We start from the raw sequence: 26,918 nt of genomic DNA on the forward strand, positions 1-26,918 counted from the left end.
TTCCGCATACAGCAGCTGTACATTAGAACGCGAATGCAAAAATGGGATTGAATGCTTCGATCACAGTCAGCTTCACACAAAGGATTATGCCTCAGCTAGGACATGAGTACAGTGAGCATTGTAATCACGGTGTGTTGCGCGTGCGTGTGTGTGCGTGTGGGAGTTTTATGTAATACCTTTGCAGTGAAGAAAAAGAAAAAGAAACAACACATTTTATTCATTGTTTCCTGACTAACTCACAGAGACTGTCTCAAAAACCAGTGGGTGCAGCTGGGCCTTCGGAGTCACAATAGTCAACAGAGTGCAACACACCCACTTTCACCTCTGATTCTTTGGCTTTTTTCTCTCACACATACATACATAATATAGCACACAATGTGCCAAAATCATGCAAAGATTTCTTGATGAATAAGTTTAGCCCCCCTTTTACTGGAATTACATTGGCTGGGAGAGCAAAAAGCCACTTTAATATGTTAATCTTATTGTATGTGCCACAAAGGATACCTAAAACTGTTAAGAAATGTAAAAAAATCTATACAGGTTTACTCTAAGATTTCAGTTTTAAGGGAACCATTTCTATTCCATGTTATATTTTGCGTATGTTTAATTGCCAAAGGACTCAATCCATTGCATAATCTATACGCTATCTTGAACGATCCTTGATTTATCAAACATCTTTCTTTTGTTTGCCTTTTTAGGGCAACACGAAACTCTTGGAGTTTGGTCACGGAAGTCAAAGGCAACCGAGCTCTTCAAAGATCTTTAAACAGACACACCTTGAAAATTCTTTAATTTCTCTTATCTGGACAGTTTACAAGAAATGAAGCTTGCACCGCTGTTGTTGTTGCATTTAGAACAAGGTAACATGCTCGGCAAGATTTGTCTGTGAATCAGATTGCTGGTTTCTGAAACCAGCCACTCAGATTACCTTATCATTATGACAAAGGTGAATGCCAGAGACGATCGCTAAATTATAGTGCTTTTAAGATTCCATACTGTATATGTAATGTCGACGACCAACCACAGATGTTGTGTTGTAAACACGGGGCAGTTTGATATTTCTAAGTAACCTATGGATATATGTACAAATATAACAACGCTACACAATAAAAATCTGGGTTTGGTCAGATTACTGTGAAATATAGTCACTTACATCATAGAAATGCCATGTCAGTGTTACTTCAACTACAAACATTGTTCCCTAATTGTAAGTTTTCAGTATAGTTTCTGCAGTTGGGAGTATTTAATCATATGTCACAAGCGAAATTACTATAGTTTATGGGATTACTTTTTGAATAAATGTAAGTAAAGTTCGCCTGTAGACAATAACGTAAACATATCTTGTTAGAGTGGTTTGACAACCTTTCAGGCTGCCAGGTGGTTTGGTCTGTTCATGGTGACATAACATATATGTTTCTAATAGAAAATTATGGATTGTGATGTCTTCATTGCTTTTAGAAAGAAAATGGAAGACTAAAATTTTGGGTAAATTTGACTTTTTTTTTGTTTAAAAACTCCCCCATGTGGTCTTTTTTCTTTTTCTTTTTAAAGCAAGCAACACAAACTAAAACATAAAAAACATACCGTATGTTGTCGAACAGTAATGTTTTTGGAATAGTGGTTTTATTTGACCAAAAGCTGAATATTTTTAGATATATTCTGTATACTCTTAATATTTTTAGATGTTTTAAAGTTTCAGTAAACAAAAAACAGTAAAGTTACACCATACGTTCATGAGGTTAGCGAAACTCTAACCTCTTATGTCCCTTTGCGCACACGGTAGAATCAGGAAGTACATGGAGGGCTACAACAAAATAAAAATAAACTGAAACGAAATAATTGTCCGAAAATCGTTGTGCCTTAAAAATGGACAGTCAGAGTTTAACGTCACAAAGCAACGAATCACGCTGCGTATTTTTTAATGCACTCTCAGAGGATTATCGATGCGTAAGTAGCCGTCCTCAGAGTCATTTTAGATTTAGCTTTGTTGCTAATTAGCTAGCTAGCTTTTATAACGTGTAATTGCTAGCTCACTTGAGGACTGTATTAACCCAAACTGATTGTGTTAATTGATTGGTTTACTGGTTAGGTGATGAAGGGAGCTTTTACACCTGCACGGTTCCAGGTGGTAACGATAGAAATGAGCTGTCAGTCACCTCAACATGTCGGCTGTATTACATTGCAACTGGTTGCTGTTACAGTAACGCACAGAGCAGGTCATTCTGGCTCACGTATTCGCATCCTATACATATAAATCTCACAGAATCGCCAGAAAAGCAGAAGCTCCGGGTTTATCATCAGCTCTCACGGTAGCTCTTAGTTAGAGGAAGACTCCTCTTCACTGACTTAAGCTCAATTTAAATAACCCAAATGAACTCGGACAGGTATTTTAGTTTGAGTTTGATGACGAATATTTCATAAATAGATCTATTTTCTAATATTTTCTCACGCTATATACAATGTGTGAGCCATTGACATCCTGATTGCCAACATCCGTTGATCTGTTGACCAGTACTGGTCACCTGATCAAGTATGAATTCATAATTACCTGCTCATCAATCTTAGAGTTTATAAGAACAGAAGTCTAGAAAGTATATTTTTGTGAGTTTGAAGTGAACACCACCCTGTGTTGAGATATTTTTGTGGGGGAGTTCTTTCATTTTGCCATAGAATCTGTAATGTATCCTGAGAAGTGGTTGGTCATAAATACTTTTAAGTGCTTTTTCGTTTTGGATCATTAATCGACAACAAATTTTTAGGGCTGTCGAATTACTGATTGATCAGTTTCTTATCGTGAGCTTGCTGTTTTCAGTGTTTGCTTTTGAGAAAACAAGCAACATTCAGGATAATTGTCAGATTTTAAATGCAACCGTTAACTACTTTACTCATTTCAGTCAGCTGCGTTAGACTAAAGGTGACTAGACCAAAGTGTGTTGCTCTGTATTTTGTTAATCAATTTGTAATACTCATATATTGCTGCACGTTGACCATATGTTAGCGATCAGGATGTTTGCGTAGCCTGCATAGCGTGAGTAGAAAAATAAGCTCTTTAAATAGCATAAAAATTGCTTTATAATTAGCACTATTTATGAAGCAACTTGTACGGAGTGTGTAGTCTAAGCCTTTTTAACATTATTGCACTGTTGCCTTGGGAGCCCCCGTTCCCTTTTAATTAAGGCAGCACTGAACAGGAAACAAGACCACGGTGAGAAAATGTGTGTTAAATGTATCTAAGTGAATTTGATGTTTTCTGTGATTCTTAAATAAAAGCTAAAACAGCCCCATCCATCCACACATGTCAGGATAACTAACAAATAGCTGCATTTTGGGGGGGGGGGGGTAGATGTGAAATGTCTTTCTACAGAGCGGCATGTGGCGCAGTGTGTTTGTTGCGGTGATTATTTTAGGTTTTTAGGTTTATCAAACCGATCAGACGTCGTTGCCGTGACTGTCTCCTGCATACACATGCTGAATGTTTGTGAAAGGCCACAGCAATCATGTTACGGATCTGAATGTGTGGGCATGCCCTCCTCTACTTTGCATGCAAGACAGCTGCTGGCCTTTTCATTTCCCCCTCAAGCTGACAGCGCTGAGTCACACGTTTCTCATTCTCACCATTCCTTCTTTTCCTTCCCTTCCTTGCCTCTCTCTGTGATCTCTTGGTTGATGTTAAACAAGCATGTGGAGAGTCAGGTTGGAGCCTCGTTGTCACATCTGCCCGCATCTGCGATTGATATCTCTCAGCTGTCATTTAGCAGCTCCTCTTTGCTTACAGCGTTTTTTAAAGAATTGGGGCGGAAACGTGTGGACGTGACATTCACAAACAACTTAGAATACGAGTGTCAGGTGTCGGTATGTTGCAGATGTTTGTGTTTCTGATGCTTGGGTTCCCTGAGTACAACTTTCATGTTGTCATCCCTCGTCTTTCTGCACGTATGCAAACAGACAGAAAAACAAATGGAAGGTTTTGTCAGCCCGGTTGTGGATAAGCTTATGATTATAATGATCAATATTTGCATTGTACTTCTACACGTTTCTAGGGTGCTTCACCTAAAAAACAGCTGCAAAACAGCCAGCAAACCACTTTACAATGTTGTTTTTTACAATTTAGCAGATATTAGCCATGGAATAATCAATTGTTTCTTATTTCCAGGTGGTGATTTTATCAGTAAAACGAGCCACTGGAACCTTCTCCTTAGTAGGATGGTGAATATGTTTTTAAATTATATTTCTCTCTGGTGATTCTTTGTCGTAATGCACTGATTGTATTTATTTATGTATGACAAAGTGTAGTAACGAGACAAACAAAGTATTTTATATAATCACTCCTCGCATTTACAATAGGAGCAGTTCCCTTTGGTACACTTAAACGGGTTCGCACGTTATTAAAAGCTCCTAAGTCATCAAAAAACTTTTCATAATGGACCGGCTGCCGCCGGTAACGAACCTTCTCGAGATGATATTTTTGAAGAATCTAACGAACAAAAAAAAAAAAAGCAGAAGGTGTGACACATGTTTTTATTTTATGTTTGTAGTCTCTTCGGAAGATGAGACGGTTTTAGTGGGCAGTTTGGAGTTTTTACAGGGGGGGGGGTTCGAGGTTACTTTAGCAACATATGCAACATGGTGGACTCTTGAGAACCTGCATGAAATGTCCTTTTTTTGCAAGGCCGTCAGGGCATGTTCCCCTCACTCTTTCTCTGATCAGCCCCCCCGACAATATCATCCTGACCCTAATCAGTGTCGATACTCTCTACACTAACCGATCGCACTCCTCATGGCTGATTTGCTGTCCAATTAGGTAGAACTTTCCTCTATTTGTATCGGCAAGCTTTCAACAGGAGCACGTACGAGAGGAAAATTTGCAGCATCTGTAGAGAAACAAAACAAAAAAGGTAACACAAACAGTGCGATTCTTGTTATTATGTCACTCCACACTGACGAAAGCATGTCTATTATGAATAATGCATTTCGTTTCCGCAATTAGAAACTTTGAAAGGCCAAATGCTTCCCTTATTTTATAACAAAAAAATCGAAACATATGCAGGAAACATTAGCACCTAATGTGTCCTGGCTCAGCATAACTGATAAACGTCCTATTTCTAAGAGAGCCTGGATGATTTAATCAACAATCAGTATGTTAGCAGGTATTAGGTGTGTCAGGGCGGGTGGAATAGTAAGGCCGTCCGTTAAACTTTACACTTTAATGTCATCCTTTGTATTAACCCTTTAATAAATGCTGCCTCCGTAAAGCTTTCAGTTGGGCTCGGGGCCGTGTCGTAGATATGTTGATTGGTTTCTGTAATCGTCTCAGAGGCTGTGGTTTGCGTTTTTTTTGTGTGTATGCGCCACACCCCGCATTTTCCATTGTTGTAACAGTGTGTACGTAACAACACACAGTGTAAAGCTTACAAAAGGGAGGCAGATGGATGAAACGAAGGGCTCTGAAAATAAAAGTAGCTCTTGCGATTTGTATTGAAAACGTTTGCCCCCCAAAAAATGTATTTATCTCAGTAATAGTCAAAGAGCAATCCAGCAGTAGAAGAAGGAGCCATTAGAAAGAACTGCATTGATTTTTTTTTTTTTTTTTTTTTTTCAACGTTTAGGCACCACGGTGGTGCCTTTTTGGCTTAAAATGCCAGTGAGCAGGAGTGCGGCGGTTTTCTTTTCTCCTTTTTTTCCTGCATATTCTTAAATTCAGACATAGTCGGCAGTTACTTCGAAGCACAGTCGGAGCACATTTAGGACCTGCAGGCATTTGTGTTGAAGTTGTGATGATGTACGTAATTTTCCAGTATTGATCAAACTGTCCTCCATTCAGTCAGCAAGTCTCAGTATGTTTTTTTTTTTCTTCTTCTCTCCTCCTCAGCATCCTCATGCTCTTTGTAATCTGGGCACTCCGAAGATATCAGTCCTTGGCTCAGGTAAATTTGAACGACGCTGCGCACCGTGTTTTCCGACTCTCCGTTTACATTTCTCTTTGCTTCATTTCCACCGGAAATGGTGATGATGATGTTCAATTAGCCATAGCAAATCTTGGCATAATTGAAGCCAATTAAAATGCACGGATTAATGAATTGGGGAGTTAATTGACTCACGGCCATTCTGTGATAGGGGCTGCCGTCTTGTGCTCTCTCCCCCCCCCATTCCTTCAAATGAAGTGGGTTTAAAATAAATAAATGATACGGGATTAATATTTGTTCTTCTTTTTTTCTCATTTTATCCGAGAGGATTCACATTTCCATTCGGGTGTTTCTCGTGCGTTTGCTCAAGTGTGCAGCTCATGGAGGATTTTAATTTTTTTTTCCTTTTGAAGCCAGTCCAGCAGGTCTGTCAGGTTTAGCCGCGCTGCATGTTATCCTCCTAATCTGAAATAAATGACAGCTTAACGTGGGGCTCTGATGGATCCCATTACCTCTGGACCACATTGCAGAGAGCGACCTCCCGTCCTCCTGATCCTCCTCCCCCTCCTCCTCCTCTTCTCATGCCTCTTCTTCCTCTTACACCACATAAACCCTCTCCCACTTGCATCCACTCACAAAGGTTATCTGTCAGTCAATAGTCTTTAGTGCTCTCAAGGCCCTCCTGCGCTCTTATTCTGTCTTCCCATCCCCCCATCTGCTTCTTCCTCATCCCCCTCCTCCTCCTCCTTCGTAGCCTTGCCAGGGTCACTGCTGGACACAAATTGATAAAGGGCTCTGTGTATGCGTGCAAGCGTTTGTCTCTTTTAGTGCCTGCCACGGCTGCAGATTGTAACCGCCGCTAAAGCAAAATTTTGACTGGTATGCATCACAGCTGGCCTCTCAAAAATTCTGTAACGATAATGTAAAGATGTAAAGAGCTCAATCTACACATGGTGTACATATTAGAATTCTCTCCAATGTGATATTCCTACTGAGTTGTCCCCACAGATGTCGCATGCCAAGCTGTTAGCCACATCAGTGATCATTTGAGCTGTAATTTGCCCTTCTCTATTCGTGGATAAATGCACTGGTATTTGCACTTGGGACATTTTGTGAGAGGAATCTTCCTCATGTCTTTTTCTCTAAATTTTCACGCCACAGAAGATGATACTCAGCTTGACTGTAGCTGCCTTCTTCGACAGTGTAGCATATGTCATGGTGAGTTACTCTTTTGCTGTTGCACTAAAAGCGCGCCGTGGCTTCTCTTTTGGTGGAGCGGTTGTCGCAAATTGTTTTTCCCATGCTGCTCCTCTTTTAATTCCCCAGGGTGAGAGCCATCCGGAGGGATCTCTTTGTGACTTCCAAGCCTGGTGGCTGACATACTTTGGTAAGTCAGACTTTAATTAATTACTCACTGGCACAGTTTTTTTTTTTTTTTTTTGCAGTAGGGACAAGCCGCACAGAAAGAGCAGAGTTCCAACACTGACATCTGATGAGGAGCTCATATATCACCACGGCAAATGATATTGCTTTGTCATTTCCGTTTTTTGGAAACAGGTTGGGAGCTATTTTCAGAAGACATGCATGGCATCATATGAACTTAGGAAGTTATCAGCAGATGTTTTTATTTAAAGAGTCCATGTTGAGCTAATTTAATGGTGCGTACGTTTATTTTAGGGTAAACCGGAATAGGTTTACACACTTTAATATGTGAAAAAGCTATAAATCACACTTATAGACAGGAACCCCCCCCCCCCCAAAAAAAAATAAAAAAAATAACAATATGTCATCTTTAACCCATATTTTATATCAGTTCTGAATTTGGTAAGTGACTGCTAAGTATCTCAGAATGCTATGGTTGTAGCTTGACTAAACCACACAACTCTTATATAAGTATGGGAGGGGAATCAATGTACTGATGGAAGATGTTTAACTCCGCTACAGTAGGTGGCGTTATGCCCCCCTTTTAGCTGGCCTTTTCAGGTTGACCCATTAGATCACGGACCAAAACAATGGACAAACGATTCAGAACCATGTCGAGCGTTGTGGTGAGTTTGTGGCTCCATTGTCTGTCGTTACCGATTTCCTCTGTTACTGACCGGTCCAGACCCTGAGACGGGAACTGTAGAGCATGCGAAGAATGCCCAGTTCTGCATGCACGTGCAGTGATTCAACTTCCAACCACGTTATCTGGGCTTGTCAGTCCAACTTTGAACAATTCGATTTAGTACAATTTCAGTCGCACTGACATCGCATTTCATAAATCGGATTTTAGTCAGACTATCCCAATATTTAGATTTGTTTTCTTACGTCTTATAAATGTACTCGGTGTGTCCCACAGAATGAGATCATACTCGTGGCGGGGGGGGGGTGAGCGGTGCATTACAACTGTATGTAATGTATTTTCATTCATTGTTATTTATATGGCAACAGAATGGCTGTCAGCTGTTGTCTGGTCCATTCTGCCCCTTGGTCACCAAGCAGGGTATGGGCAAGCAGTCAGCCGTCACATTTAAGTGGCTATTTTTCGCCAGTAATGCGGGCGATACAAGGTCTTCTCTGTCCTCGAGGCAGGGAGAAGCAGCACGATTGACAAAAAGTCTCGTTAAAGGATTGTTCGAAATGTTTCTACGTCTTTTCTTTCGTGTTTTTGCTTTTTTTTTTTTTTTTTAAAGGTGCTGAAGGGTTCTGAGAAGAAGACTGAAAGTTGCTAAACATAGTCTGTGACGATAGCAGCCATTATCTTGATCTGGTTTGTGTGCATGAAGCAGGGATGGGCTGATGTGTGTGTGTGTGTGTGTGTGTGTGTGTGTGTGTGTGTGTGTGTGTGTGTGTGTTAGACAGAGAAAGGAGGGCAGGGGGCTGAATCAAAGCGCTGCATGTAGATTTACATTAGCAGATTTCATTAGTCTGGATTGTAAAGAATAAGAATATGCGAGTGGGTTGTTGCACATGTTTGTGGGGCTGGTATTTTACCCACCACAGTATTAACACAGTGTGGGAAGCCATGGTACTGACTGCTGTTGGTCACAGAGTTCAGAAATTCTGAAGAAAAGGTTAATATGTCGTTATAAGTCTAGCTTTTTAAAAATGTACTCCTTTTTTTCCCCTTAACGTAGCTCACTATGTTATATGTGGGGCTTTGCATTCTGTTGCATTTTATCCTTAGTTTGTAGTTCTGTCCCCTTAATGTTTGGCTATAACTCGGCAACTTACTTTCTTTTAAAAAAAAAAGTCGGAGGATATTAATTGGTAGCAGAGGGGTTAAGGCCGATCAAACTTTAGGAGTGTTCACATACCTACTCTTAAGAATTCCACAACCGCAGTGATGGTGAGTCAGATACTGTGCTGTTTAGCAATTGGCCTATTGCAGCATTCTCAGTGAAACGTCCTCAGACCAGACACCTCAGTATTTCATCACAGGTCTGTGTATGAGGAGATGACTTTTATCCAATGACAGCCCCAGAACTTCATCATGTAACCAAGTGCAAATCTGGAACATCTGCATGTGAAAACGGAAAGATTATGCACAATTTCTTCCACACCTAGAGTTTTTGGTCACATTTGCATAGCTGGCTTTGCAGTCTACTGCGGTTTTAGCATTGATTACCATAAGGATTCTTAATCAGGACTGGCTGCTAATATGACACTTCACAAGGCCTATTTTATTGGTCTCGCTGGCAGGCACACATGTACGGTGTGACGCATACGAGGTAATTGGGCAGTGAGTTATTGCTGCAAGGTCGGTGCATGTCATCTTGTATTTTTTCAAGAGGATCCTCACGCTGTGGACAAACGCATAAACATCAGCTGAGCTGCCATTGTGTTCGGTCGCAACGTGGCATGCCTGGTGGGCGCTCAGCTTTTGCTTTTAATGCCGTTGATAAGATTTCATGAAATGTGTTTTGGAGTGGTGGTTTGCACCCAGACAGGTGGCGACAGTGTGTCGTGTCAAGCTAAAGAAAGCCTTTGGCTGTTTTTCGAGTTATATAAGACGCATTCGCCCGTGACAGCCATTGACTTATTGTGATAACCCGACACAAAGAGAGCATTGTTCATCTTAGCTTTTCCACACGGTTCCTATAAGGTTCTTTTAAATGTAAGAAGGGTTGTGTACAGTATTTATGTGTATGCATGTGTGGGGGGGATTATTGTGATGACCAGCACTGCCTTCCAGGACTGAAATACACACACACAACATAAAATGGTTCATATGAAGGCAGAAAAGGGATGGTAGGTGCTCTAGATTTTCTCTAACACACATTCATTTTTCTCTCTACCGACCGCATTTTCCTTCTTTTCGTCCTTCCTGTCTTCCCCTTCATTTTCTTTACTCTCTGTCAAGCACCCACCGTCACCCCCTGCACCTCGCGTTCCTCCTGTTTTCTCCCTCTCCAGCCCGCACTCCCGCGTTATATCCCCTCTGCTTTTCCACAGTTCATCATTATCTCTCCGCGAGCTCCCACCTCTCATCCATCACCCTAAGCTACAGGTTTCCCTCATATTACTGCAGAATGGGCCTTCATTCATCAAAAAACTGGAACACACACACACACACGCAACGCGCACACACCGTCATCCGTACACATGCGTATGACTGGACCCACGTTTGCAGGCGCATGCTGTGTGGCAGCGAGCGGCGTTGTTATTTGACCTTGGTGCTTTTTCCTCGGCAGACTGGAGTGCCTTGGCCTGGGTTTGCCTCATCACACTGAACCTGTACCTCAACCTGGTCAGAGAAATAAGCACCAACCGATTTGAAATGTGAGTAAGTAACTTGATTTCTTTACTGTGTATTCGATTAGTAGTTTTGTGTCTTTAAGTGTGGATTTTTGTCCAACCCGTGAATTTATTAGAGGGAAACAACACATCAGTTCTAAGGAGTGTCACAGTTTGGAGGTGGAGGCATAGGTGGACCCAGGAGGAAACGGTTTATAATAACGGTTTATTTTTAATAGAAATGAAAATTTCGCAGCCAAAGCTGGAAATGCTAAAGAAACTACACTTGAAAAACCAAAACGCCTAAGAAAATAACAAAAACCAGACTGTACATTACGTGGAACAGGAACCAGATAGACGGGGAACACCACGGGGTAGAATGACGGAGGATCTGACAATGACTGAATGACAACCGGGAGTTTAAATGCAGAGGAGGGTGATTAGTGAGTGAAGGCACAGGTGAAGTGAGTGGAGCTGACTACTGGCAGGAGGGGAACGGAGGAAAGGTGAAGAAATGGCAGGACTAAACAGAGAAAATACACAGAAAAAACACGGATCGTGACAAGGAGAAGCTGGAAACAGCGAGTCGGTGGCATTTTAGTTTTAAAGTGACTGAAATGGTTTATCAATTATTAATGCACTTGATTCTCGTTTTTCTATTGATTAATTAATCAGCGATTTCCACTCCAGCTGTACTGTTTATCTCTCATCTGTGCGATCGTGTTTTGGTTTCCTTGTCTGCCACTTTACATGCATTTGTCTCCTGTTTTGTTTAGAGTGCTTCCTCCTTCGTGTGTGTTTGTGTGTGCGTGTGTTCGGTCTGGAGCGGCATGTGTGCACCGACAGACCCCTCCTCCTCCTTTTCTTTTCCAGCCAGCCGACACTCTAATTGAAATGGGAGTGAGTGTCAGCCGTTAAGTGTGCCTTTGTGTGTGTGTGTGTGTGTGTGTGTGTGTGTGTGTGTGGGGCTTGTGTGCACAGCCATCTTCACGCTTTTTGGCTCTCCGTTTCTGTCGCTCAAACTCCCATGAGCACTTTTCACAGCGGTGTTTGAACTGCGCTCCATCTGTGTGTGTGTGTGTATGTGTGTGCCTGTAATATTTTTTACATTCACAATATCTGGCGAACATTTTTCTTTGACAGAAACACCTTTTTTTTTTTTTTTTTTTAAAAACCGGAAAAGTAAAAAGGAGGCAACTTTGTTCAAGGTTCAATCCTTATGACGTTTAGTTGGGCACAAACGATCCCATATTTTTCTGTGTGTGAGAAGTTTTAGCATGAAGGGAGTTATAACCCCCCCACACACACACACACACACACACACACACACACACATCCCCCTCCCCTCCACCAACACCACCCATGAGAGTTTTCCTATATTGATTAGCAATAAGCCAGACAATATAATGGTGGTATAACTCATAAGGAGACGGCTTTATGTGTGCAGTGAAGGGGAAGGCTAGGAAAGGCCAACGTCAGTTCGATTCAAAGCCACACACCTCGTATAAGTCCAGAGGGAGTAAAGTGGGAAGAGGATATGTCTGTATTTCTTGTGGCTGGACACCACACACAATGTGAAGGGGGGAGGAAACACAGAGCTTTAATAGGTTAAAGTCAAGCGAAAGCTAGGTGTCGTTGCAGCTGTCCTGTATTGGCTGTGCATAGATAAGCTTTATGTGTTTAGGCAGGCAGGTATGCGGTTTTGCATGCATGCACAATTACCTCTTGGCCCCCTAACCCAGCCTTCCCGCTCTTGCGTTCACACACACACACGCACACACACACACACACACACACACACACACACACACACACACACACACACCTACAGTGACAGCACATCGTGATGGTTTATGAATGAACAAATCGCTAGAGGAGACGGAGGCTGGATGATCTAAGAATGATTGAAGTGGGTGCAAGAGAGGGTAGGAAGTGTGCCTGCGTGCATGTGCACATGTGTTTATGAGGATCTGAGGGAAGAATTCAGGCAAAGTCACCGAGGAAAGCCAGACGGTGCCACAGCCCGAAGACGGAGGACTAGGAATAAAGAAGTGGCGTGAGACTGTGAGAAATGAGATTGTGCCTCCCGAGAGATCAGTGTGTGTGCGTCTGCACGTGTGTGCGTGCAGGTGTGTGAAATGCAGAGCACAGAGCAGCCCTGCTGCGCCTCATTAAGCCCATGTTGCGCGCAGCTCCGGACCTCGACGTTTCCCTCTCCAAGGCCCTGCGAGTGTGAGGTGTATGTGCTCGACATTGATTTCCTGACAACCCCCCCCTCCTCTCCCCACAGTGCATCAGTCGTCATGCCGTACACTGGCAGCCCTGATTTTCCCGTTTATATCTCACCATTCTCTTTGTGCCTTTCATACGCTCTACTCCCCCCCCCCACCCCCTTGTTTTCCTTTTCACACACTTCCTCTCATGTTCGGTCCAAACACAACCTCCCTCTGGATCTCTCCCACTTACTGGTCCGCTCTATTAAAACCGGCTGCCATCCCTTTCATCCCCCTGCCTCCCTCACACTCTCTGCGCTGTCCATCAGAGGGATGTTGGGGGCAGAGGGGAGCGAACTGCGCCCCACTGACACAGAGTGACAAAGTGTGCGTGTGGAACACAACTCGAGGGGGATTGAGCGTGTGTCAGCCGTGTCACCACTGCTCGATTGACCGTACTTGGAACAAGTCAGGGGAGGACTTCCACTCTATTGACCAGGCGACGCTGTACGCTCTATAAAGTATTGACTCCCGCACAGATGCCCAAGTCACTGGAGCACACACTGAATCTGTCTGACACACACACACACACACACACATTTTTAAAAGGCTCTCACCGATGCGGCCGTTTTACAGTTACAGGAAGAATGAGGCTTTCCCTTTCAAATAAGACGGCTCAAACCATATGTATATATTTTTTTGCGCAGGCAGCTTTGTCCTCACATTTTACATAAACCAGGACCCGCGAGTGAGAAACCCAAACCCTGTTTGTGGTTTAATGCAGACATTTCCTCTGAAAATCATCTGTTCCCCCGACCGTTAGGGTAATTATGGTTTATATTACCATGAGTAATTGGCTGTCTGGCTGTATAGGCATTTGTCTGCACCTGAAAAATGACCCTGATGCCTCTGCCAACAAAAGGATGAACTGGAGAAGAAGAGCTCTAAAAGATTTATTTTTACGGTGTTTTCTCAAGAGCCGAGCTGCCTGCTCTCTGTGCTTATAATGAAATAAATGTCTGGTTTCAATCAGGTTATACCATCTGATGGCGTGGGGGGTGCCTCTGGTCATGGCCTCTTTGCCGCTGCTCAAGGGTTACTACGGCCCTGCAGGAGCCTGGTGGTGAGTACATCCAAACACCCCATTTTAATCTTTTGGAAGCTAATTCCAACACTTTTTTTGTTACATATATGTTCTTTCAGGGATGGCCACAACACTGTCCTCATTCTAGCTCTTAGCACTACCTTCCATATGAGTTAAAAGAAAACCTGGCAATTATCTGCATATCTGATCAGATTAAATACCTCCTTACACTCTGGTGAATAGGAAGGGCATTATTTGTTTAGAGGGGTGAGTAAAAGGGGAAGAGGCCGAGGATTGGAGGCGTTAGAGTGGGAATTGGGACAGAGCCCTAATCTCCGGGCTTGGCTCTCTCTTTCCACTCCCGGCTTATTAATAGCTGCAGCTGCACAGCTTTTCCCCTCTGCAGTCACACAAGTCTTTCTTCCGCTCACGCTCTCCCTTTTTCATTTGTAACCCGCTCATCGCTCTCCCTCTCTCTTTCTCTCTTCCCCCAGCTGGATCACAGAAAATCACGTAGCCTGGAGATTTGGGATGTAAGTAGACCCTTTCAGCGCCGCCATCAAAGCTTCCCCCAGTGGGGGAGATGGGGGGGGGGGGTGGCGGGGGGGTTAGAGAGGGGTTGGAGGGCTGTCTCTGCAGGGAAATGTGAAGGGTTACATGTCAGGGGAGCCTGCAGGGTTTTTTTTTTTTTTTCCTCTTAGTGCGTGGCCAAGAAATGTGCGAGTGTGTGCGTGCGCATGTGTGGATGTGCTTGTCGGTCTCTGCCTTGTCAGATTTAGGGGAGTTGCTACATTGTGTGTTTAAGTGTTTAGGACGGCTATGAAGGATTATGCCTGTCTACCGCTTTCTGCAACTGGTCCTAAGTCTGCAAGTGCCCCGCCAATCCCTTGGTGCACACACTTAAACACACGCACACACGCTGCACTTCTCTATGAGCCAAGGTAATCGCATTGCTGCTCGCAGCATCAGCAGGGAATCAATCTTTTAAAACAAATAAGCACACACACACACACACACACACACACACACACACACAGAGAGAGACAGAGTCACACAGACAAACAGAGAACAACACATAGCTATCAGCTGTGCTAAACGAGCCTGTGTCTCTTTTATCAGTGCTCGTCAGCTCCCCGGCTCTGTCTAGTTTTCCACGCTGTTGTGGCCCAGGGGGACGAGCCGCTCAGAGGATCAGGGAATCTTCATTAGCTCTAATTACATCAAACCAGACGAGAGATTAGAGGCCGAGGCAGCACCCGTCAAGAAGAGAAAAAAAAGCACACGCGCTGAAATGCACACGGCCTGCCGACAGCTCGTGGGAGGGCAGAGTTTTTAGGGTTTACGGTGAAAAGGTGGAAGGACTGACATACAGGATGCAGTTAAAAAGACAGGGAATTGCTTCGCAGAAGAAGGAAAGAGGGGTCGCATAGCTGGACATGAAGGAAAGGAGAGCCGGAGAAATAGATTGTCCTCGTTTCTGCCCACGCTCCGTAGTGTGTCTTCATCAGAGCTCACCGAAGCGCGCAGACAGAACAGAGGAGGCAGGGGAGGGAAGCGGAAGGGGGGGGGGGGTGAAAGAGGAGGGAGAATAAAAAGCAAAGGACATCGCTCTGTGCGTGTGTGATGGAGGTGCAGGGTTTCAGGGGTTGAGTCAGCAAAGGAAAGCGCTGGAGCTTAGCTGAGTCACCGCTCTTAAGAAGTCCCCGTTGGTGTGTCATTGGCGCCGCTGACTTACAGCTGAGAAAATGACATTCAGGATTACGCTGGACTTTTTGTGCCACGTTGCTTTCGGGGGGCGGCGGGGTGTTAATTTCATCTGTCAGTCGGTCAGTCTGGAGCTTTTGCACAGAGTGACATGCCAACATTCGCTGGGTAGAATTTCACAATTTTGGATAAATTCAGGATGAATCCATGCAGATCCCTATAAGTTCGTTGATCTTTAGACTTTTCCTCAAACTAAAATTGTCTATATTACCATGGGATTCACACATAGTTTTTGTTCCCAGCATGAGTTGCAAGAGGGAGCCTTTAACGATTTTCTTTTACGTTTTTACCGAACATTTGAAAAATGTAAGGCTTTCGCCTCAGCCCCAGCTGTACTTTGTGTTGGTTTCTAATTAGCAACACATACCTGCCAGCATAACCCGGAATTGTCAACTGGGAGCTTTTGGAACTGTCTTGCAGTCAGGAAAACAAACAAAAAAAGCCTCCTTAACACGTACATCTTTTACTTGCTATGACTGTACACCATTGGGATGCAATAGATTGGATTGGACGTTACCACATCAAACAGTAGCCCCCTCCATATTCGCAACGTATGGATTAAAAGCTTTTTGAAAAAGGTGAAGGGGAGGGTATAAAAATGGAGGGCTGAAAAGCGAGAGGTGTTGCAGGCCAAATGTTTGAAAGTAAGACTCGTCTGCTTAAAGTAAGAGCCACGATGAGTCGGGTAATTGCTGCAGGATGTGGTGTTGTCAGCCTATAATCAAGGAAAAATGTCAAATCATCAGTCACAGAATGGCGCGTTAAATGTCAATTCAAAAGACACGCATTTAAAAAGTTCCTTTAAAACCTGTCAGAGCTAACCAAAGTGACGGACGTGAGGCACAACCGTGGCAAAACAAAGCCCAGAAAACAACGATGACGATCAAAAGAAACGCAAAGCAGGGTCGAAAAGTTAAAAGCAGAGTTTCAAATATAAACAGGATGGTTATATAAAAAAAAAAAGAGTATCTTGGACATTGAGTGCAGTTAGAGAATCGCAGAGAACATATATGTCTTTGTATATGTATGTCTTGAATGTTTCAATCAATGGAGCACATTTAATTGACTGCAATCTCACAGAATTGTTAGCTGGGCTGTGGATTCTTAGTCTTGTTAGTCTCTTTGACTTTTACATAAGTGCATCCACTGAGACGCAGCCTTCACCTGGCACGCCCTGCTGTTGTTCCCTGCTTGTGCCTCCACCTCTCGTTTCGCCTCTCAGGTTGTCTTTCCCTGTGCAAGTGGTTGAGCAGGTAGATCCCGATCTTTCGGTCTGAATTAGGATCTTGTAGGTCAAAGTTAGCGGCTACCCTTGAGCGTAAACCCGCTGCTCTCGACTGCGCTCTCGTCCTCTACCCGGTGCTTCAATTAAGGTCTCTTTCATCCCAGCCTCATTTTTCACAGAGCAGCACTGGAGGGAAGGCCAGGCCAAGGCTGAGTGATTGAGTTTGTTCTCGCTTGTGATGATCTTTCTGCCGCTTTCAGGCGATCCTAACCCCCCTCTCTGTATTTCATCCATCCTTCCGTTGTCGATCTGTTGGGAGCAGCATCTTTCTGCTGCTCCTTTGATTCCCAGCTTCTCCCTGCTTTTAATCACCACGAACCTCTCTCTTATTTCCACTTTTTCTGTTCCTGAGCCACAGTCCACCGTCATCCATCTGCCTTTGCATCCTCACCTCTATTCATCTCCTCACTTTTATTATCCGCTGCCCACTCTGAATCCATCTCTCCGCTTCTATTTCATTCTCTTTCTCTCTGTCTCCCTCTTGCTCTCTCCGGGTAGTGCTCAGCTGTAGAGCACAGCAGACTCTAATGGCAGATCATTATCATGCTAATTAGAGCACTTTGTAGCTGCCGCCCGTCATTCTCTCCTCCTCACAGCCCCCTACACTATCGTTATAAAGGCCACCCCCTCCCTTCCCCTCAGCACCAACCCCCCCCCCCCAGCTCGTCTTTCCATCATTAACAGGACGTGCGCTGGCGTAATTGGACGCTGTTTATTCCGGAGAGCAGGTTATTAAATCACACCGAGGTGACGCTCGCGCAGGTCTCCCCTGAAACGCTTTCATCATTGTCCCATGCCATTATCGAACCTGCGTGGACACACACAGGCTCACGCAATCAGGCAGACATGTTCGGAGAGGGAGAGTATCCTTTTCTCTGCTTATGCTACCTATAAGATGTGAGGGCACAGTCTTGTATAACGCAGCCTCTGCTGAAAGAAAGGAACGCCATCTCAGATTCCCCTGCCAATAAAAAGTTTAATTTGATCATGCTCAGTGAATTTCTTTCAGTCCTCAGGCATGGGAAACAAGCATGGGCAAGCTTAAATTAGGCCAAAGACCTAGTATTTGCCTTATGAGATGCTTCTAAGAGATGTCATTTTTAGCACACGCGCCAAGGACTCGTCAGGCACGGCGTTATTCCCAGTGCATTTTCTTGAGAAAGTGAGTCCATGCATTTATAGGTCAGACACACATTTAAAGTCTTTATTTTAAATGTCAGTTTAACAATTTTCTCTTTTATGATTACTTTTGGTGGCTTTCATCCACACTATCCACCATCTCTGTCAGATGCGTTTACCGGGATTATGTTCCCGAGAGGCGAACAGCGCGGTCACGAGGTGCTCCGTCACTCAGTGTGGTTCCACACGCACATGAGTCGAGCTGCAGTTACAGCTCGACTGGGTCCCTTTAATTGGACCCTCGTATGCACGTTTGGGAGCGCAATCGGGTCCATAACGGAGCTCCACAGACGCCGCGTTTGCTGTTGACTGTGTGAGAAAATGTCGGAATGGGGATTTTATCAGATGACGCTGCGGTGATGAGATCACCAGCTTTGGCAGAGCAGAGAAAGAGTCTGAAAATGCTTTCAGCAACTGCGAGTCGACATGTCATCTTAACGGGCTGATGTTTAGTCACAATTTCTGATGCGTTTAGCTGTCTGACAAAAGAGAGGGAGAAACGTTTGAACAAGAGCAGTTTTGTTGGGAATTATTTACAAAAAGAAGCAAAAAAACGGAACTGCGGAGCATGTACAAAGTGTTTCGGCCCTTTTGAGTGTTACCTGGGCACGTTGCTCCCTTTGGAAAGCACAATTGGTCGATTTAGCTCAGCCCAACGTGTTTAAATTGCATTTTTAACAGTCCAGTTTTGCACCCACCGACACACTAATAAATGTTTTTTTTCCCAATGTCATGGAAACGTGCTTCCGAGGCCGAGCAGAGAAGTGGCGGCCAGGAACCTGTCTGTCAAAGCGAGACAAAGTCCTGTTTCGTGATTACAGGGAGAGGTTGAAACTCTTCATGGCTTATAGCACCTCCCAAGAGATTGCCCAACACAAGGCTGCCACTCCAACACAGCCATCATCCCATTTCCTCCCCCCGCTCGTCTCGCTCTCTTTCATCGGCTGAGACATACCTGACACTTTATTCACCCACGCCTCCCGTGATTGGCAAACCTTTATCCCAAAGGAATGCTATATATTTCCGGTATTGTTGCTTTGCCGGCGTTATCTTGACTCACCGAAACTTTGTGCTTTCAGGTCCAGAGCTGCTTTGTCAGGTCTTTTCCTCTCCGTGCTGTCAATTTTTATAATGCGTGCCCTTGATGCATCAGCTACTTTGAATTACATCACCCAGTGTCAACCAGAAAAAAAGTCATCTCAATAAGTTATGCACACATTACTCATATCTCATCACCTTTTAAGCCAACCTTTCAGCAAGCCAACAGCTACCTAATGAACAGAAGCCAAATGCTCAAGTTCTCTTCGCCCTGTTTTGTCTTTCCAAGCTTTTAAGAGAAATATCTGGCCCTCCAACTTCTGACTGCTCCACTATGTTGCGAACTGCGTGTCTCTACCTTTTGGTGCTCAGCAAGTAGTGCGCTGTAGGCTTCAAGATCTAAAACGGCTAAACAAGCAGCTGAAAGATCTGTAAAGCCGAGGATAGCGGGAGGCAGGTCGATCACTTCCTGTAAGACCATGGCCACACTTCCACTTTGTCCTATTATTCTCAGAATGTTATGCAATTTACAGTCAAGTCTAATATATTATCTGATTAACCTGAATCTCGATTTGAACAAAAATCTCTTTCTTTGGTATTAGTCTATTCTGTTTGAACAACTCTAATATAAACACACTGGACCCACAGTTTGCCGTTATGTCATGTTAAAGTACGAATTGCTTTCGGATTTAGACACAACCGTAATGCATCATGAATTGAATGAAATCCTGTGTTTTTATTTTTCCTATGGTTTTTCATGCGAGTGCCCCCAACGTTTTTGTACTTTGTCCTTAAAACGAGGAGGTCATAGAAACAACCCCCACAAACTTAACAGCAGAAACACTGTTCTAATAACACGCCTCATGTCGAGCTCTCTTACTCATGGGTCGTGTCCCTCTTGTGCTTTGCAGATGGTACGTGCCTCTTTTCAGCCTCATCTTCCTGATGATCTGCTGCTACGCCAGGATCATCTGTGTGGCCAACAAGAGAGTGAGTGCCCAGCACCCATCTATCACAGGATGCAGACAGCCTGGCAGAATCTAAATCCACTGTGAGCCTTTGAAAACTGACTCTGGGAAAAGCCCAGACAGGGCTTATATATAGGGCCGTTCTTAAGTTTCGAGACTAAGGTAGGAACGCTTAGTCTCGGTGAAGTAGAAATATATGACGAAATCAATCTAAATAATATACAAAAATAAAGCAAACGATTGTTGTTTAAAGGATGTATCTTTATTGGAACTTTGGTCTTATCGTCATACTGTGAAGCATCATTTCTATGAATACTAATGACATAACGCTTAACCCCGACGTCCTGCAGCCGCTGAGTTGTGTCATCGTGCACCTTCAACCTCTGATGGAGCCAAAAATGGCTCCGGTTGTAAACAAGCCAACGCTTTAGCCAGATTGTCTACTGGTGCTGTTTTATTTGGAGGCGAAGCTGAACGTGCAGAATTAAGTCGGAGCTGTGCCGAGTTGTCGGACTGGAAACTAGAATGCTTTCTCACGGCATGCAATTGGAATGATAATTTTCTGCTTCGTCGTTGCTTTCTATTTAGGCACAGTCTGGTCAAGGAGGTCACAACTAAACTTAGAGGCGGGATGCAGTCAACCCAGATGCTTACTGCTTCTTTGCTAGAAAAGCACAAGGCTTTCGTACATTTTTTTCTTTTCCGTTTACGTGAATATAGATAAAAATGCGTTTGGCTTTTGGATGCTGTTTGGAATAGAACCAACTGAGGGAGGGAAACGGGGAAAAAAAAGCATCTTCTCTGTTGAAATGCCCGAGAAATCAAGATCCCCATGTTGAGAATATAAGATCAAATGTTTACTAGATACAGCTTCGTGAATACAAGAATTTCCTGCTTTTCTCTTAAAGTACTGATGAATTGACCACTTGGGGGTTTTGGACTGTTGGTTGGCCTCTCAAGCTGTTTGAACACATTGTCCTGGGTGCTGTCTACTTGTCTCTGTTTTTTTTAAGCATTTTTATACTCACGTTCATTAACTGATTTGCCACTTGGCCGATGTGCTCTTTGTGCTTGCTTGGCTTTCTTTGTGACTTTCCATACTGGTAATGGTAGGTGCCAAGAGGAAGCATTCTAAAATTCACATAGCTGCCATTCCCCTGATCTGACGACACCATGCCCTGTAGCTGTAGTGCCACTTGTTGACTTATCTTGCAACAATGTGTGTGTTCATTTTTTTTTTTTTTTTTTTTTTATGTGATCCATCAAATGCAAATGTAGAGTAAAGAAGGAGAAGCTAAAACCTCATAAGACTCACAATGAAATGTTATCAGGAATGTTAGAATTCTTTGTATGGGCTGCGACGGAGTGAGAAAGATTTCGATGATAGGCAGGTAGCAGAAAGACGACATCAGAGACCGACAGTAGCGACCCGAGGGGAAGGAAAAGGAGGCAACACAGCTCTTTATCACGGCTGTGATAACGAGAGGGAATGAATGTAGCTGCGTCTCATAACTCATTCAGCTCACAGTGTTCAGCTATCTCTCCCTCTTCTTCCCGTCTCTGCATCTGTCTTCCACCTTCCTCATTTTCTTTTTGAATTCATCCGTCGCTCTTTCCCTGTCTGTACTCCCACTCACTTTCTCCATGTATCGGTCCCCCCTTCGCTCTGCCGGTTTGCTTTCTCTATCATATTTATGAAGAGCTCAAGCCTTATCTCTTCTGGGCTGCAGGCTGTCTTACTTGAAAGAATTTCGAAGGCTTTGAAAGCAGGTTAGGTGGCGACGCACCGGAGGAAAGGGATGAAGAGGAGGAGGCCGAGGGAAGAGAGCTGGGATGTTCGCCGGACAGGGAAGTCGAACTTTTCCTGAGAAAATCTAGGGGAGAGAGAGATGACTTTGCAATTCTTAGATCCACCAAAGTCGATAACTATAAAAAAAAAAAAACCTGGGTGTATTTTGCTCGTCCGTGTCAGCTGTGTCAGTAATCAGGGATTTCAGGCCGCACAGAAAGGTCTGGGAACATGTCTGTGTGCTTGTTTTACTGATTGTTTAGTACGTGCCCACTCTTTTCCTTTCTAAGTCTTACCCTTCAACACTTAACTAGCCGAACTGCTCTGCTTTCAGTGGCGTGGCTTAAGAGAGATTGCAACAAAAGCTTCCACGCGCACAGGAGACCTGGCCGAGGCCTAATGATATTGCCACTTATTATCAGTGTTTGTTGATTTTGATGGATAGTGGTACTCAGCTGGGCGGCAGAGGGCTGCTGCGGAACAGGTTCGCTCTAATGACCAAATGGCTGCCCATTTTTTTTCTTTTCCCCGTACTGCACACAAACACACCATGGTCACACATAGATTTACAATGACAATCACGTCAGCACAGAGAAACCATGGCAACATTGAGTTAATAAATAGCAGAACAGAGGAGCTGTTAGTGCATGTTGTTCCTGCTGCCTTTTTGTGCATGCTATGAAGCTCACACAGGACCTCCAGAGATTTCTCTCTGATGTCTTGGGTAACATAAACCCTCTGGCTTCCTGTACCCCCCCCCCGTTCCATTCCACCCCCATTTTACCATTACAAATCCTAGTCTTGTGCATGGCCGTGCGTGTGTGCATGTGTGTCTGTTGACATTTTCCCTTCTTTCCCCCCGAGAGAAGACACAGAGGAAGAGCAAGAAGTATTCCCACGTTCTCTGCCGATACTCACATCTGCAGTGTTTGCTTTGTTTTTCCCCCCCTCCTTTTCTCTAACACTTTTTCCAAAAAATTCTCCCATTTTTTTTCTTTTTTTTCCGTGCCCCGTGCCTTGTTTTCTTCTTCCTCTGTCATACTGTGTGCACTGGAGCTGATCTGTTTTAGCGAGATGCTGGGAGCTGTTTAAGTGCTCCCCTATGCCTCTAAGCTCTGCACTCTGGTGTGAATTGGGCAATTTTGCAGCAGTGTGTCAGAGGGTGGAGGGATTTTGCATTGGCGTGATAGCCAGTGGGATAGTTGTTCCAGCTTGTCACTGCAGGCTCTGACCTCTCCAGGAAAAACCGTTGAAATGACGAAATCACTAAAGCTTTTTTCCCCCTCAACAATCGCCCTCATTCTTTCTTTCCGTTTTGTGTCTACAGATGCAGTCTTGGTTGGGAACCTTCAACCCAGAGAGGGAGAGGCGAAAGGTAATGGTCTGACCGTCACATTTCTCAGCACACATACGCACACACACACGCATTGCACAAGGATCATGAAGATTAGAGCGGCTGCAGGATTAGCTCTTACCGTCATGCTGGGTAGGTGTCAAACACAGCAGGGAGCAATTTGACCCTCTGACTCTATGCCCCGGTTATGTTTGTGCGTGTATATATGCAGACGTATGTGCCTTTAAACCTTCATGAATTAGTAGGGAGCAGAAGTGCAAAAAGCAGCAGGTACATATTAATCATGCCAAGATGAATCTGATAAAGGGAGCAAGGAAACAGAGGACTGGAAATCCAGAAATTCAATCGGGGAGCGAGTTAACAAAGGGGATCTTCAGCCAGTATCCTTAAATGCAGTTAAGTCGAGCTACGATGATTGGAGCTCAACACATAATTTGACTAATCTCCTTTGTCACAGTGTACATCAACGGGAGGGGAAGTTTATCCAACCTTGTAGACTGTGCGAGAAAATGTTGAAGATGTTCTGTCTCTGCTAACTTTCTCTGTTTTTTTTTTTTTGTCAATAGTGACACATCCCAAACTGTAGGGGGAGACAAAGAGCAGACAAGTGACCAAACTCTCCAGTGTGTTACTTTAAGTTACTTGAATTGTGGTTTCGTCGGGTAACGCCGCAGTGATAAGACGTGGCTTTCATCCGAGCAGGGTGACAAACTGGAAATGCTGAAAGTGACCGCGAGTTGACACTCAGTCCTAATGGGCTGATTTTCAGTCCCAGTTTCTGAGGTGTTTAGCCATCTGACAAAAGGAACAAATATGTAATATGAGCAGCTTTGTTGGGAAATTGGCTGTATTAATGAACATTTACACTTTGCTGTTTTTACCAAAAGACGCTAGCTAAAGGGGGGGGGGGAAGGGCTGAACAAAAAAAACGTTGCATCGTGAGAATTGTAGGATCCAATTTGGAGCTTGACCTGCATTTGCAGCTGAAAAAGTCTGGTTATCTCATCTCCGCTGCTTTGATTTTAAGCATTCTTTTTTTCTTTTTCTCTCTCTTGTTTGTGAAAGTGCGGTGGGAAATAACTGGCGTGCCCCTATGAATAGCGCACAATGAATCGTGTCTGCTTCACTGACTGCACGTGCTGGATCTTCTTATTGAAGTGTTCACCAGAAGAACCCTTACCTCCCTGCTCTCTCTAAATCCAGAGCATTCAAACGTTTTATCCCAAACTCACTTAAACCAAAGCCTCAGTGGTGGTCTGTGAAGCGGTGACTAATGTAAAGTCGGCCACTTAAAGCAGCAATTTCTTGCAGTCCTGTATCTTTGCCCGCCCCCCCTCCTCCTCCTCTGCGCTGTCGATGCATCCCCGCCTAGCAGGGTGAGGTGTGGAGGGCAGGTTAGGGTTAAGGTTATGTAGATGCTGCCCCTAAGTGGCAGGCATAATTACTGCACACTGAACTGGTGTAACCCTCACTTAACGGCGTGAGAGAACATGCATGAATGTGTGACAGCCACACACACACACACACACACACACACACACACACACACACACACGCACTCCTCATGTGGGCTAATTGCTATGTGTAGCACAGAGTGTAAATAAGTCAGCAGCGGTTTTTATCACACTCTTTCCTCATATTTCTCTTTCCCAGTTGCTCTCCTCATTTCCATCTTTTTTTTTTCACTCTGCGCTCTCTCTCTCTCTCTCTCTCTCTCTCCCTCGTCTCTTCCCCGTCCTTTTCTTCCTCTCTCTTCCTCATCACCCCCCATCCAGCCGTCTCCCTCGCTCTTGTACTCACACACAGCATGAATAAAGCGGCAAGCCAGGTTCATGGGCATGAATATTTATGAGAGTTTATGCATGCGCCGCGATGCTTTAAAACAACAACAGCCTCCCAGATTGCGCTTGCCATGCCAGTGAGCTCCGGTTCATGTGTGTATAAGTGTACCACTGTGTAGCAGCAGGTGTGAACTAGAGAAGACGGAGACCGCTGCCTCCGGTTATTTCTATTCACTTCGCCACGTCGTCCTGCTTGTGCTCACATGCTCTTTCCCCAAGTTTGCCATGCTTGATCTCCTGCCTCTCCCTGACACCTCCTGGCACCATCGTCCTTTCTCTCCGAGTCTCTGCTGGAGCGATGACGTACGTTACTAATGTTGGCAGTTATCAGCGCTGTAAGTCACATGGATGTGACCCATCTGTGTGTGAGTTTCAAGCCATTTGTCCGAAGCCATGCTTGGGCGCCACGAGGTCTTGCGGCCGACGCAGGTCATCGAGAGGATATTTGGAGGAGGGTTTTGAAGCCATGCACACCTTTAAACACATCTCCGCGACTGCACACACTGCGGCTCAGTCCCGTCGTGTAGCAACAAAACTGACTGTGTAAACAGCAAGCCGCTCGCTCGCCGTCTTCTCAGGGCATTTGTTTACCGAACCGCACAAGCTTTGCCTTGAGTATTAATGTGGTTTATCTCCATACATGTGTGTGCTTGCATTCCTGACCTTTTATCCTTCTGAGGCATTGTCTGTGCATGTGTGCACCCTCATTATCTTTATTTTGACTTTGTGATGCCAGCAGCAGAACTCGGTATCTAAAAAGTGTAAAGACCTTTGGGTTTGTTCCAGGACCCGTGGCTTAGACGACGCACATGTTCCTTCTCACGGGCATCGACTCTCCAGCCACGATAACAAATCAACGGCACTACTCAACAGCGCTTCTGGTATCTTCAACTTTAGTTTGAGGGTTTAAGAAAAAAGCAACGACAATGAAAATCTAACGTTTGAATTGTCAACAACACTCCTACCAAACGGGTTCACTTACACATTATTATTATTTTTTTTTTTCCATCTAATCTTCCTAAACTGTTTTCTTAGTTATGATTAAAAAATAAATAAATTTAGATCATCGTTTCAAGTAGGGCTGAGCAATTAGTCAAATTTCAGTGTCAGTTCCGATTTCGGTTTCCTGCCATTATGTGAACCGAGTGTAGTCGACCGAAAACGCTGTACGACCAAGTTGCTGTCACTTGTCTTGCATCCGGTAAATGCAGCGCACCCTTCCCTTGCAACTCGACCCTTCAAGTTAAGCGCAGTGCGTTAGATGCTCCTGTTAAGAGGAAGGAACGGTCTCCCCCGGTCTCACATAAGAAAGCACCGAATTCCCCTTTGGGATTGTAACGGGAGACACCAACTTGATACTGCTGGTGCTAACCTTGTTAACAGGACCCACCTTTGCACATAAATGTATGGTTACTCTCCCAGTTTGCTGAGGAATGGAGGCATCGGGACTGTGCTAGGAAGTTCACTGCCACACAGAACCAGCGACTAACGTCCCTGATTTTTGACGAGACTCAGTCAGGCCTCTCGTTGGTGGAACAACTTTGAGACTAAAGTGGCTGTAGGGAGCTGCTTTGCCTGCCAAAAAACAATCTATATGCAAGTAAGGTGAGGGGAGATAACGCATGACAGCAAAAGCCTTTGGATTGACATTCAAAGAGGTTTGGTTAGGCAAGTATTAGCACTTTTACCCCATGTAGATGTAGTCGGCTGCCACTGGGGAACTTGTGCTGTTCTGCTCGTGTTTCTGTGTGGATGGAAAGTTTTTGTAATTGTTGATTTGT

The 26,918-nt window shown here is 44.3% G+C and overlaps 1 protein-coding gene across 2 annotated transcripts in view; it reads left to right on the forward strand.

Annotated features, from left to right (window-relative positions):
* The first annotated feature begins 1,773 nt into the window (after positions 1–1,773).
* Positions 1,774–26,918, forward strand: part of LOC142396486 (cyclic AMP receptor-like protein A) — a 57,730-nt gene continuing 32,585 nt past the window's right edge. Inside the window, exons 1-10 of one of the 2 annotated variants that reach the window (XM_075479287.1) lie at positions 1,774–1,947; positions 4,154–4,206; positions 5,870–5,924; positions 7,065–7,121; positions 7,230–7,290; positions 10,580–10,667; positions 13,869–13,958; positions 14,414–14,452; positions 20,097–20,175; positions 23,270–23,317. In XM_075479287.1, coding sequence (XP_075335402.1) covers positions 1,867–1,947; positions 4,154–4,206; positions 5,870–5,924; positions 7,065–7,121; positions 7,230–7,290; positions 10,580–10,667; positions 13,869–13,958; positions 14,414–14,452; positions 20,097–20,175; positions 23,270–23,317 — 651 coding nt within the window. In that variant the 5' untranslated portion in view covers positions 1,774–1,866. Of the gene's footprint in view, positions 1,948–3,177; positions 3,206–4,153; positions 4,207–5,869; positions 5,925–7,064; positions 7,122–7,229; positions 7,291–10,579; positions 10,668–13,868; positions 13,959–14,413; positions 14,453–20,096; positions 20,176–23,269; positions 23,318–26,918 lie in introns of those variants that run through there. The other variant, XM_075479288.1, reaches the window with a different exon arrangement.

Source organism: Odontesthes bonariensis, chromosome 12, assembly GCF_027942865.1.
Source record: "Odontesthes bonariensis isolate fOdoBon6 chromosome 12, fOdoBon6.hap1, whole genome shotgun sequence".
NCBI classification, from domain to species: domain Eukaryota; kingdom Metazoa; phylum Chordata; class Actinopteri; order Atheriniformes; family Atherinopsidae; genus Odontesthes; species Odontesthes bonariensis.